General features: G+C 38.3%; 1 protein-coding gene across 3 annotated transcripts in view; it reads left to right on the top strand.

Moving 5' to 3' along the window:
- The window catches only part of prkg1 (protein kinase cGMP-dependent 1), a 904903-nt gene that overhangs the window by 839888 nt on the left and 51593 nt on the right, over positions 1 to 13422 (top strand). For all 3 annotated transcript variants that reach the window (XM_062976200.1, XM_062976201.1, XM_062976198.1), the window contains exon 10: positions 6572 to 6668. In XM_062976200.1, coding sequence (XP_062832270.1) covers positions 6572 to 6668 — 97 coding nt within the window. The remainder of the gene's footprint in view (positions 1 to 6571; positions 6669 to 13422) is intronic.

Below are 13422 nucleotides of genomic sequence, written 5' to 3' on the forward strand. Positions count from 1 at the left end.
CAATTTTATTGAATGCAGCCTCCACAATCTGGTAACCTGTCTGTAACTGAGACCCCTTCAAACACACAAAAGCAAGTTTTCTTGCTTTTGTTTTTTGTGCAAGAAGGGGTACCACAATGTTTTTTCCATAGGAATCGATGCATTTTGCACATAACCTGTGTTGTTTCCACGGATAATACATTTTTCAGCACAGGAAAACCTAATATATTTAACAGACTGAATTTTCACCATAAAAATTCAAAAAGACAAATGTGTAGTGTGTTTCCAAAAGGTATCAAATCCAGAAAAATAGAAAAATGAGTTATAGGTGGCAGTACATTGTTGGCGAGTAATAGAATATTATGCACAGATCATAATATTTTGGTCAGGGGCTAGAAAAATGCATTTTACAGCAAAAGAATGCATATCCTCAGGATGTTCTCCCATCCCCCCCCCCGCAATTCTTGTGATTTGGGGGGGGGGGACACCACAAATAAGTTTGGAAATTACACAAAAACACGCAAATTCTTACAGACTGAAGGAAAATACTGAGATAATTCATTATGTGTGCAGTATGAAATAAATGAAGATTCATCTTTTTGTCCTTTGAACACTTCTGCCAGACGTAATTCTGAAGCCAAAAACCAAACACTTTGGGGATCCTAGCTCCTACATGCAAAGCATATATACTAGTAACATCTGTATGTCCCAATGTTCATGATTGGGAGTGGAGTGGTAGTGTACTGATTTGGTTTTGGTAGAAAAGTGTCTTCAAGCCCTTCCAGGCAGGCCCCAAAATGTGCAGCTTGTCGGGCCTTTACCAGAGGTAAACTCTGCTTTGTCCCGAATTAATTAGATACCCCATTTGACCTGGGCCTTCCTGAAAGGCCAGGGTTGGATGGGGTATGAGACTTGTGGAGACTGACTCCCAGGTACTCCTGAGGGTCAGTTCTCATTGCCATCTTGCTTCTTTGGGCTTCCAAAAGCCCAGAGAAGCAGGATGGTGCCAACATCCTCTCCAACCCCCCCCCCCCCCCCCCAAAAAAGCCTTGAAATTAAAAAACTTACTGGGCCACCATTACACTGCTCTGTCAGGCTTACTGGCACATAGAAATGATACACCATAAGGTGGGGGGGGGGCAGGAGCAAAATCGCTGGCGTGTCATTTCTATGCACCAAGAGGTCTGCCAGAGTAGCGTAATGGCACCCAGTACGTTTTTTTATTTGAGCAGAGGTTGGGGTGTCTGGGTGCCCTCCCAGTAGTTCCCAGGATGGCATCTAGACACCCCGGGAAGGCATGGGTTTTCGGGGGAAGTGTGGAGACAAAAATATGCACCAAAGCGAGTTTTTAAAACCCGCTTTGGCACGCATTTCTGTGAAGTCCGGAAGTGCCTTTGCCCATACCCAGAGAAACTCATGGTTTTTGATTAAGTATCCTTCACCTTGTAATCGCTTAGTGCTCTTTGAAACCAATCACATGAATAACATTGCTAATAAATGTAATAAAGCAATTATAAGGGTGAGTGAAATGTATAGCAGATGGGATGGATGAGAGTGAAAAAATTAGATACTGCTGGAGAAAAAAAAATTGAACAATAGGAGATAATTTAGGACAGCCTTTCCTCATCTGACAATTTTTGATGTGTGAACTCCCATCATCGGTAAAGAACAAACTATGGATATTGCAGCCCATTCAGGAAGCCACGTTTGGGAACTGTAACTTTAAAAGAGCAAAGCATTTTGGAAGTAATTAATAAGAAAGTATGGCATTTGGAGTTGTCTGCAAATCCCATGAGCTGCTCTGAAAATCAAAATAATTTCAGTAATGCTAATTTAATGAACTAGTCGATTTTGATTATTCATGTTAATCACAACAAATAAATATCCCATTTTCTAATATTTATTGTTAGTGAATTAATTTTCAAACCTTGCTTTCAAAGATTTTTTTGTACATTCAATACCCATATTTTCTACAGGAGCAACTTTTAAAATATCATGTAGCTGAAGGATGGATTCTGATAACCTAGGAACAATCAATTTCCTTTGTTGGTAATGCAATGTTATCTTATGATGCTATTTCCCCCCAGAGAGGCCCCTTCTACACTGCCATAGAATCCATATTATCAAAGCAGATAATCCAGATTATCTGCTTTGAACTGGATTATATGAGTCTACACTATCATATAATCCTGTTCAATACAGATAACCTGGATTTTATATGGCAGCGTAGATGGGGCCTATGAAATTGACTTCATATAGTTAATTACCATTGGACGAAATCCAGGCTACTTTGTGGTGAACAGCATCTTCTCCTGAGAACATCCTTGGCAGTAATGCTAAACAGAGAAATTTGAACATAAATGCCACTGGATCAATGGAAATTCATTCCATAAACATGATAGAATTCACAGTGGCTGAAACATTGTACAGATGTGGAGAGGAGGTTAACATTTTATCCGACAAGGATCCACAGTAATGTAAATAATTTCACCAAAGCTGTGTGACAGATGCAACTATGTGTTATGGACAGGGATCACACAATATCAAATATGTCAGGAATTGCCAAATTAGAGGAGAACAGTTAGTAACTACTTTAAAATAGATCTTTGAAGTACATTCATATAATTCATATGTTCTTTATAATTCAGATATAACAAGATTTGTCCATTGATCTTCCATTTGGCAGCTCTTTAGCTTTCTACCCCTTTAATATGCACATCATGGCAAGCACAAAATGATCAATAAACAACTGTGTCAAACAAGGTTATTCCATGAACTTCCACAGGCTCAGTGCTGATTAACTTCCAAAATCAGATGTAATGCAGTGGTCAGAGAAACAAGGTTATGGAAAGGACCTAGGAAAATAAAGCACATAGTAAACAGTAGAGTTCATATTATTTGCCTTCAGAAAAAGGATTACAATAACTTTGAAATATACTCCTGAAGAATTCTTGTCTTGCTTCATTTTGGGATTCTTTTGAGTAATTGAGCTTCTGAATTTTAGCAAAAACATAAGCCCTTTTGACTTATTTATGAAGTTTGTTGAAACAACACATGGAGAGGAGAACACTACCCCTGCTCCTTCTGTCCTCAGTTATTTTTCTCTCCGCATATGATGACCTACTAGAACATGAGGAGACCCTCAATGTATTTCAGGTACAGGAGAAAATTGAGGTTCCCAGTTCAATGGAGAACATACTGAGAAATCTTTTCTGTTCAGCTTAATTGCTCTTTCCATGAAAATAGCAATAGAACTTGTGATGAAGAAGGGCTAGTGCATTTCCCTTTTCATGTGCTGATGCAACATCCTTTGTGAATCCTTTGTGTTTTCCACCATTTCCACTCCAGATATGGTTCAGCACAGCTTGCTATAATGATCCAAGCTGACACGATTGCTGACTGGATTCCTCAAACAGCCAACATTTAAAAACTATGTTTCAGAGACACATAAGATGTCAACATAATGATCAAATTCAGTTTCAAACAAGTTATTTGGTACTGCATTCCCGTGTTTGGTGGGTGGAGCAAAAATATCGGCATGTTTTAGCCAGTGCCAATAACAAAGAGCTCTTCTACACAGGCTCTAAAATCTGAGAGAAACTGGGATAAAAGCGGGGTGAAAGTGGCTAGATGATGCTTGCCAAAAATGTTCACTGAATCATTATATCAGCTGAAAAATACAGGTTGAAAAGGTTCACTTAAAATCCAAGATTGGCTGAAAAATGCACATATTCGCATCACTGTATATCCCTGCACTCAAGAAAAACATGGGACTTCATTGCTATATGCTGTTGTGGACCCCTCCATCCCATGTGCACATTTAAAAATCCTGAAATAGCTATGAGGACTGTAAACAGGTGGAGCCATGGACACACAGGTGGCTAAATGAAAGCACAAATGGAAAGCAATTCCCATGAGAACTCTATGCAACCATTCCTTTGTTCTCATATTTATGAAATTAATGATAAATGGACATCAGCATGGCAGGCTAGTGACCCCAAAGGGAGGCAGAGTTCAAGAGGGCTATTGCAAAGGCAGCAGGAGGGTGAGGAGAGATAATAACAAGAATTCTGCTTGTGAGTACATTCGTATATCCCCATCAGCGTTTATGGGGTCCAGTGCATCTCAGAGAGTCCATTTTGCGGATTTCTAAAATTCGCTACAAACAAACCTTTTGGTGCACCAGAGGACTTTTTGCTGGGACTGACAACTCCATGTTTGGACTTGCTTTCAGGTACTGTGCTTTTTTGCCCCACTTCTTTGACCTGTATTATGAGACTGTCTGGAAGGGTCCTAAGTCTTACAAGGATTTCTGCCTTTTAGAAAGGGAAATAAGACATTAAAAAAAGCTGAAAAACCAGCTAATGAGAGTGTGATGAGGAAAGGCATATGGCCATCTAGACACAACACAGAACATGATGGTGATCTCATTGAAATTCAGACTTAGGCCCAAAGCCTGGGTTTTCCACAGACCTGAATTAAAGCTTTCTCACTTTGGTTCCACTAGGTGGCAGTAAGTTAAAGAAAGAAGAAGAATAGCAGCTTCCATCCAGCAACCCCAGAAGCTGAATCAACACTGCCATATAATGCAGATTATCAACACAGATGAACCACAAAATTGCTTTAAATTGGAATATAAATCTACACTGCCATATAATCTCGTTCAAAGCAGATAATCTGGATTTTGTATGGCAGTGTAGATGGGGCCCGAGACTTCTGGCGATGGTAGGACCACTTCTAGTCCTCACAACCAGAATATCTCCATTGGGTTATGGAGATAGGAAACAACACCCAGGACTGTAAACGCTGACATATATTTTCCCTAAAACCACTCAGGACCCTTCCACACTGCCATATAATCCAGATTATTGCAGTAGATAATCCACATTATCTGCTTTGAACTGGATTATATGAGCCCACACTGCCATATAATCTAGTTCAAAGCAGATAATCTGGTTTTTACATGGCAGTGTAGACGGGGCCTCAGTGTTTTATGTGTCAACCAGGAGGGGGGGGGGTGTTCCCATGATACGTCCACATAAAGTGAATTCAAGTAAGATTTCAAATACAAGGGGAAGGAAAACAAGTTATAGCCCATTTCTGAATGAGATTAAATTCTACAAGGTGACAGCTCTGTGACAGACTGATTAAGTGCACAAATTGTGGTTAGTGGTAGGGAGGAATGCATATGAAAATCAATTGTAGTGTGACATTTTGTTTTGTAGCAATATAAAAAATACTGAAAACCTAACTATGGTTGCTAGGCATAGCTTTGTATGAAGGCCTTTTTTGGCCATAAGATCTTTGCAGTTGTTGCAGTTAATGCAACTCAAAGTGAGATGACTTTGGTACTGAAACTAGCAATATAATGCCATCAATACCAACCTTCTTTATATAATAATCCTAATGTTTAATATCATTTAACATTATGATTGTAACCTGTTCTGGAAACACCGATCAATACTTGTGAACCTTTTAAATATTCCAGTTGTGTGTGGTCCAGGAAAATACCTACAACCAAGTGGAATAAATAGAGCTAAATAAGTCTCCACTGATTTTTATTTGTGCCTTCTGGTTAGCTCATTATGGCCACATAAGCAACCTGTTTCAAATGTTTGAGCAACTGCTTTCTCTATGTATAGCAAGGAGAACAAAGAGCAAAGATTGCCCTAACTTTGGACATCTGTGAGTCTCTCCCCCCTACCCCCCCCCCCCCGATAGCTAAATACTTTCAGATCAAACTTCAGTAAGGGGATAGAACCTGTTCTTCCACTTGCCCTGCTTCGCGTTTCTAAAAATACAGTAATCCCCAACAAGATACTATTTTAAGGGATTCATGTGCATGGGTATACCCATGGGAGACTTATTTTTGGCATGCCTGCATGGATCAACTTCACATGGTTTGCATACCTAGCACTGTGTATGCTTTTATGACAAGCCACTCTGTACACTGACAAAAGAGACAGCTTCAGGATTTGGGGACCACAGCCATGCAATTTTTATGCTAAGTTTTATCATGCAACAGGAGAAATAATGCTTTTTTAGAAATGTCAATGTGTGTCTGAAATCATTCCTTTCAGACCTCCATACACAGTTTTTCCCACTTATTGGATCTGATTTCATAAAACCTGGCTGTGATTTCTCTCCGGGGACCTTAATGATCTTGCCACCTTTAATAAACATTTCTAGAAACACTGCCAGCTCGCGGGAACTCATATGAAAGACTTTATCTTCCAAAAATACTAAAAGGCACCGAAAAAGGCAGAAAATTCATACCGGAAGACTAATAGAAACTGTCAAGATGTAGCATTCAATTGATAATTGAAACTGAATAATAGCACAAAGCATTTGTATTGCAGACCTGCTGTTGGCTTTTTTGTTTGTTTGTTTATTTTGGGAGGAAAATGAAAATAGAATGTGAGTCTGGGACCCATAAAACAATGGTTGAAAAAAACAAAGAAACTGTTACAGCCAAGATGGATAGTAAGATGGTAAACTCTATTCAACACTCATATCATCTGGGACCAGAAATCCATACTACCCATGTATGCACCTCTAAGAAATTTCCATTTTTTCGCATTAAAAAATCCAGATATGAAGCCGAAGCTGCCTTCTTCGCCAACCTGAAACTTTCTGACTTCAACATCATTGACACCCTTGGAGTTGGAGGTTTTGGAAGAGTTGAGCTGGTAAGTAATCATTTTTCTACTTTTTCTTCTTTGACCATTTCAAGTCTGTGTTTGGTTTCACTTGTCCGGGGAAGAATTTTCACCTTTTCTTGTCAATGTATGTGTTGAACAAAAATATTACTGAAGGAAAACTTGTAATGTTGTCAGTCAGTACAAAATAGTGAAATATGTGACCATAATGAAAAACATAAACATCAGACCCTATCTTGAGAAGTCTGAATTTGTCACTTCAGAGTGGTTTTATATTTGAATAGTACTATACAGGATTTGGTCTTAATGTTTAAATAATGTTGTTCAAGTTTTTAAATGTTTTTTAAACACTAGATCAAATAACCACTCTCATGATTTCTGATAAAATTTAAGATGATGTTATTATTGTTATAAACATATGGAAATTTTTGCTATTATAGTAAATATAATACTTTTCCAACCTAAAGTAATGTAAAGTAGTTATTTTAGTAGTGTGCTGCTTTTTTCAGTTGTCATATTAGTGCTGTATGTTCTGCCTATACTTTGTATTTTATTTTTTTCTGTTCAAAAGCACTGGAAACATAAACTCTCTTGATATCATCAATGAATATACTAGCTCTTCTGTTTATGTACATTTATGTATACAATATGAATATAGAGACAAATATGAAATATTATTAATGGAGTGACTCATTTTTGAGATATGCGAACAACAAATTTAGAGTTACGCAGAGGACTCCCTGATATGTGATACCAGTGAGACTCTTAAAGGAGTTCCTAAGTTATGTACAGAGTAGTAAATAGATTTACTGCTGCCTTTGCAAAAATAAAGGGATATTCCTTCCATAATTGTAAGGCAGTCAGGCAACCATGACATAAACATTTACTCTGGTTATGGGAAAACTAGCATATTTAGCTATTAATTTAGACTTTCATAGTTTGTTAAAAATTATTTCTAGAGTTTGAATTGATCTGAGTCAATGACTTCTGCAGAGGCTACAATCTTAGATGTTCTTGTAAGATAAGAAGTGAACTCTCATGAGGACTTTCTTCGGAGTGAATTATGCAGTGGATTATGCAGTGATTCCTGCTCTATAGGAATGGGATAACTTTTTAGAAGACACTGTGAAGGGCATCAGACCATACTGTTCAGATGAAACAAGTATATAATTTCTTTAGACATGTATAATTTTTGAACATGCCTTGGTCAGGAGGAATCTCATTCAATTTCCCATGTATGATGTTCCTTTTGTCACAATATTGCCTTATTAGTATCAAGTCTGCTCAGATCTTGCAAATTAAAGGCTGTGTCTTTATTGGCTGTGTCCTATTGGCTTCCCAAGCTTAATTGGTTTTTTACTAATGAGTTATATCTTCTGATGATCTGTCCAAAGTATGACAGTTTCAGTTTAGTCACCTTGACTTCTAGGGAGAGTTCAGATGCAATTTACTCTGGAACTCATTGATTTGTCCTTTTGGCAATCCCCAGTGTCCATAAAACACTTCTACAGCACCACATTTCAAATGAATCAATTTTAATCCTATCAGCCTTCTCCTCTCTCCAGTTTTCACAAACATATATAGCAATGTTTGTGAAATATAATGGCATGGACAATATTAGTGTTCAATTATATATCTTTGTCTAGTTATTTAATGACTGTCCTTCCCAGTTCTAGAATTCTGGTTTCTTGACTGTAATCTTGAAAATTCAGTTATCTCCCTGGACTCCAACATAGTCTTTCAATTATTTCTTCTTATGTTGCTGTAGTTGATGAAATTGCATTATATGCTTTGAGTGTTTTTGCGATATCTCTTCTCACTATTAACGTTTCTATATTTTTTCTAAGATTTTCATTTCCTGAGTAATAATAACACTTAAAATGATCCATTTTAATCTGCTCTTCCCAAGTATTTCAATGCTTATATAATCCATCTTTTGTTTTACTAGGTCTAGTTTCCCCTTATTCATGCTTCTCACATACCATATTCATATACAGTAGAATCTCACTTATCCAACACTCGCTTATCCAACATTCTGGATTATCCAACGCAGTCTGCCTATTAGTAGTCAATGTTTTTGTAGTGAATCTTTTCAATACATTGTGATGTTTTGGTGCTAAAATCGTAAATATAGTAATTACTACATAACATTGCTGTGTATTGAACTGCTTTTTCTGTTGATTTGTTGTAAAATATGATGTTTGGTGATTAATTTGTAAAATCATAATGTAATTTGATGTTTAATAGGCTTTTCCTTAATCTCTCCTTATTATCCAACATATTCGCTTATCCAACATTCTGCCGGCCCATTTATGTTGGATAAGTAAGACTCTACTGTAATAGCTGTTGTGCAGCTTTAGACAAGCATGTCAACACCTTGAGTCCAGTTATGCCATTAACCACAGTGCTACACATGGTTGTCCTCTATTGTATCCCAGTAGGTTGTTGAGTATCTTCACACCTAGGAGTATCATCTTCTGGCACTATCTTCTGTTTCATTTTAACTTGTCTCACTTTAAAGTTTTCATGGAGAAAGATATTCCAAAGAAGTTTATTGTACCCAGAGCTGTCCTTAGATATTTTAATGTAGTAGGCAAGGATAATTTTTGTGACCACCCCCGTGGCACGGGGGAGGTGCCACGTGGCACGGGGTTCATGGCGAGGCCAGGTCACGCGGGCTGCATGGTGACAAGGCCCAGGCCGTGGCAGGAAGGTCCGTCCCGAAGGTGAAGGAGGCAGGGGGTGGCACCACCCACCTGGGGGCCTCAACAGCGCCCCCAGGACGATGGTGCCACAGGCAAATGCCTAGATTGCTTGGTGGTTGGACCGTCTCTGATTGTACCTCCTTTTACACCATCCAATCAAGTGTTAGCTTTGGTGCCACTGCAGTTGTCTCTGAGAGATCCTCTGCTGGCGTCACTTTTTACTCTACCACTGCTCAGTAACTGTTTGGCACATTTAATCTGGGTCGCCAGCAAAAGCCTTTCTAACATGGGAGACCATACCATTAGCATGGTCTCTTGCTTCATGGGAGCATGCAGTTCCACTACCCTGTTAAAATAGTGCCATGGTGGGCAGAGTTGACCAATGCTATGTGGAAAATTGTAGATAAGTTTTGAGGCTTCAGAACACAGAAATAGCAAACAAGAAGAGAATGAACAAGTACTGTAATTATGCTAGTATGTGGGCAGGGGCTGTACAGCCTTAGACAATCTATCAGTACCAACATCACTGCTCCAACAAAAGCCAAATATTACTTTTATATATTTGGCACTACTGTCTGTCCTAAACAGAAGCATAAAGAAATTAACATAAAGCTTTGAGTTAAATTCGTCTATTCTGATGCTGCTGAATGTTATCAAATTGTGCCTTTTCTTATGTCAATTGCTGTCTGCAAAAATTTCTGACTTTACACTGAAATTTCTGACTCTTAAGATGAGTCATGCAACTTGATTCCTCATTAGAGATCTACAAGAAAATATATGAGTTCTAGTACTTCTACGCATGTCTTTCCTTTTCGTAGTCTTGTTAAAATGATGCGATAACAATAGGTCATACTTTTGATCAAAGTCAATAAATCGTAATGTTGATTGTATGGTCACAATTGAGGGGAAGGGGATTTTGACCCTCTTCCAGCACTAAAAATCTATAGCTTGTACAGAACACTATATGCTGGAATGATTTCTAAATTACGTGCTACATTAGTTCTCAAGGTCTGACCGACTGTCTTTTATTATCTGTGATCTTCATGCTATCAAGTCCTTCATTCCAGAATAACATCCTCATCCACATACATTTGCCCAGAGATTTTGTTTTTGAAATAGCTGGCACTGGAGAGAATCATAGAGACCCAGACTGTAGTGTATGGGAAGGTGATACAAAATACTTTTCCAGCAGTATGCTTCCAATGATCTTGGCCCTAAGAGGGAAGCTGCCATTGAGCTGAAACAAACAAATGTAACTGAGGCAACATGTGCTATTGTAGATCTGTACTTTTTAAGGTATTTATGTGAAATTATGATTAGGAAATGTATGTGCACATTTTTTTTTAAAAAAACCTATATTTTCTTGACAAACTACTCAAACATGAGAAAATATCACACTGTCATAGCAACAGTGACACTCATAGCTATACATTTTGTTCCTTTGGAAAAAATACTGATTGATAAAAAGCCTTCCTTGAATACTGTTTATGGCACAATCTTAAATTTTAAGGGAGCGTTTTCCTTTCCCTTAGTCCTGCCTCTATTGTGTAATTAGAAATAGGTTGGAAATTAGAAAGTTTTTGATTCCAGTACTTAGTGGCTATCAAAATTCAGTGGGTTTTGTTCAATTTTTCAGATATGGTTTGCAGGGAGGCATGGTGTTCCTAAATGAATGTTGATTGTTTTAAGAATGCATTCTCTGAACAAATTTAGATGCAGATACATGTCCTTTAAGTAAGACAGACATGATTTGAATAATCATTAATTCTAAGAAGATTAGGATGTAATTTGGGGGGATTTAGACTTTTCTCTAGTAAAAAAAGACCTATGCAGTGAAAAACGTGAGCTGTCTTATGCAGTAGTAAGGTCTCTCTTGTACAATTTGGTTGTCTTTATAAGTTAGTAGAAGTTAATAGAAGACTTGTATTACTATTCATGGAGTTTTGTTGATTGGGGGGGGGGGGGGTGTTGCCAATCTGACCTTCATCTCCTATTACATTATTTGTCCATGGAGACTATTTTTATTATTCCTTCACCTCTGATGACTGGCAAGGGTCTTGTAGAAAGTGGCAAAAGGACACTTGCAAGTCAAGAGTGTGAAGGTTTAATGCTTTAGATTTCAAGGGAGCTGAATCCCAAATCTTCCACAAAGTGTAGTTCTAAGATAGAAATACTTCTTATAAATGAAAGAGAGAATAATGTTCAGGGGTTGTTTTTTTTTGTTTTTGTTTGTTTTTTGGTGAGGTTACAATTTTTATCTCCTTAAGGAAATACTCATCATCTAGAATCCCCCCAGTCTGTGATCTGTGAAGATGGATCTGGATGAAAGACGCATATAATTAATAGTCAAATTATTTCCCATAGGATAAAAGTCTGAAAATAAGAGGGGAGCTGGTATTTCCCACCTTTTTGTCCACATAAGCCTCTAACTTTCCAAAGCTTTTACTTATTTTGGGCAGCTTGCCTTTGAAATTTATGACCTCATCAGACAGGCAAAATTGCCCATCCTACATCACTTTGATTTCACTTGAGGCATGAAGCCCGCCAGCTCCAATCACATGAAGTCGATCTACTTCTGGCAGGGTTCCATGTTTCAAATGAAGTCGAAGTGTCGTAAGAGGCAGTGCTGACAACATAAAGATTTCCCATATTGCATTGGAAACAACAGGGAAAAGCTGGGTGGCGATGCTTCCCCCCGTGGGATGAGGTGAAGGGCAAGGCGGGTGATGCGGGGCACAGAGAAATGGGTTCCCCACGCTGGGCCCTGCCGGATTCTCCACGATGCTTGGCAAATCCCCACTCAATGTGATAAGGTCCTTGCTCTGCAAAGTAACACACTAGTGTGTGTTACTATATGTGATGATAAGCTTTTGCTTGTGTCAAGTATTCTTAGCCACTGCATTTGCAGTAAAATAAAGTTAAAAAACCAACCCCAAAAACCTAGGTCAACTTGTGAGTACTGTACCTTAAGTCCTACTTTAAAAAGGAACCATCCCCCTCTCTGAATGGTGTAGTGAAAGGCAAGAGCTTAGTCCACCCCAGGAGAGACTAAAAGAAGCACCAACAACACCCTATATGTTCTCCACCCTGAGAGGGAAATGTTGGCTGGTCCCCTGAGTCAGCATTGGTGATTTCCCCTCTCTGCAGAATGACCTCGACGTATCCATGGATTATATCAGAATTCTGACTATCAAGCCTGCCTTTGACTTATACATGAGATTAACATATACATGACAAATCCAATGACAGACAGCCTGTAACTTGTTTTTCCCATTTATAGTTTAATCCCAATTTATTTCTCTCTTCCTTTTATTAGCTCCTGTTTCAGGGTGAGTAACTGAGGAAAAAAAGTTAGGGACAAACCACTATTGCAGGCTCAAATATCCTGAGAAGCCAGTATTTAAACAAGCCAAATTTTGACAACAATCTATGAATTCTCACATCATAACAAAACTACATTCAGTAAATGAGACTATGTTTTGTAAAGAAATGCAAAAGCATAAAAAAGCAAAACTTTGGCCCAAAACACCTAATATAAGTAGGTTCTGCTCCTCAAACAGAAATAATAATCTGCTCTTTTTGCCTTTCTTTTTTGAGTTAAAAACAAGCACATAAAATGATAGTCCAGACTTCCCCAGTCTATGCATCTGCCAGACTTGTTGGAATCCCCAGAGTAGCCATCATAAAACTCTGCCAAGCTGAGGCTATTCCTAGCAATGTCTGTCTCATGTTTCTGTCCAAAGATGAAATAAAAGGAAGCAATATAAGATTGCCAGACATCCTGTTTTAACAGCTAGCACTCCCAGAAATAAACATAGCCATTCTTGACTTTTGACTAAGAGATGACTGGCACATTACTTTCCTTATGGGAGCCTATTTTCTCATGGTGACTTTAACACCTGACAATAATACCAACTGCATCATGGCATGTGGATCTTTCCTGTAGTAGAGATTTTAGAAACTCAAATGCAAAACATCTATTCTTTAATGGCTTTTGTGTGGTTGACAAAGATTAAAACGCATAAATCGCCTAACTCTGCTTATCCCTAGAGAACAATTTCTGGGAATGTGTTCTAAAC

The sequence above is a fragment of the Anolis carolinensis genome, chromosome 3 (genome assembly GCF_035594765.1).
Source record: "Anolis carolinensis isolate JA03-04 chromosome 3, rAnoCar3.1.pri, whole genome shotgun sequence".
Taxonomy (NCBI): domain Eukaryota; kingdom Metazoa; phylum Chordata; class Lepidosauria; order Squamata; family Dactyloidae; genus Anolis; species Anolis carolinensis.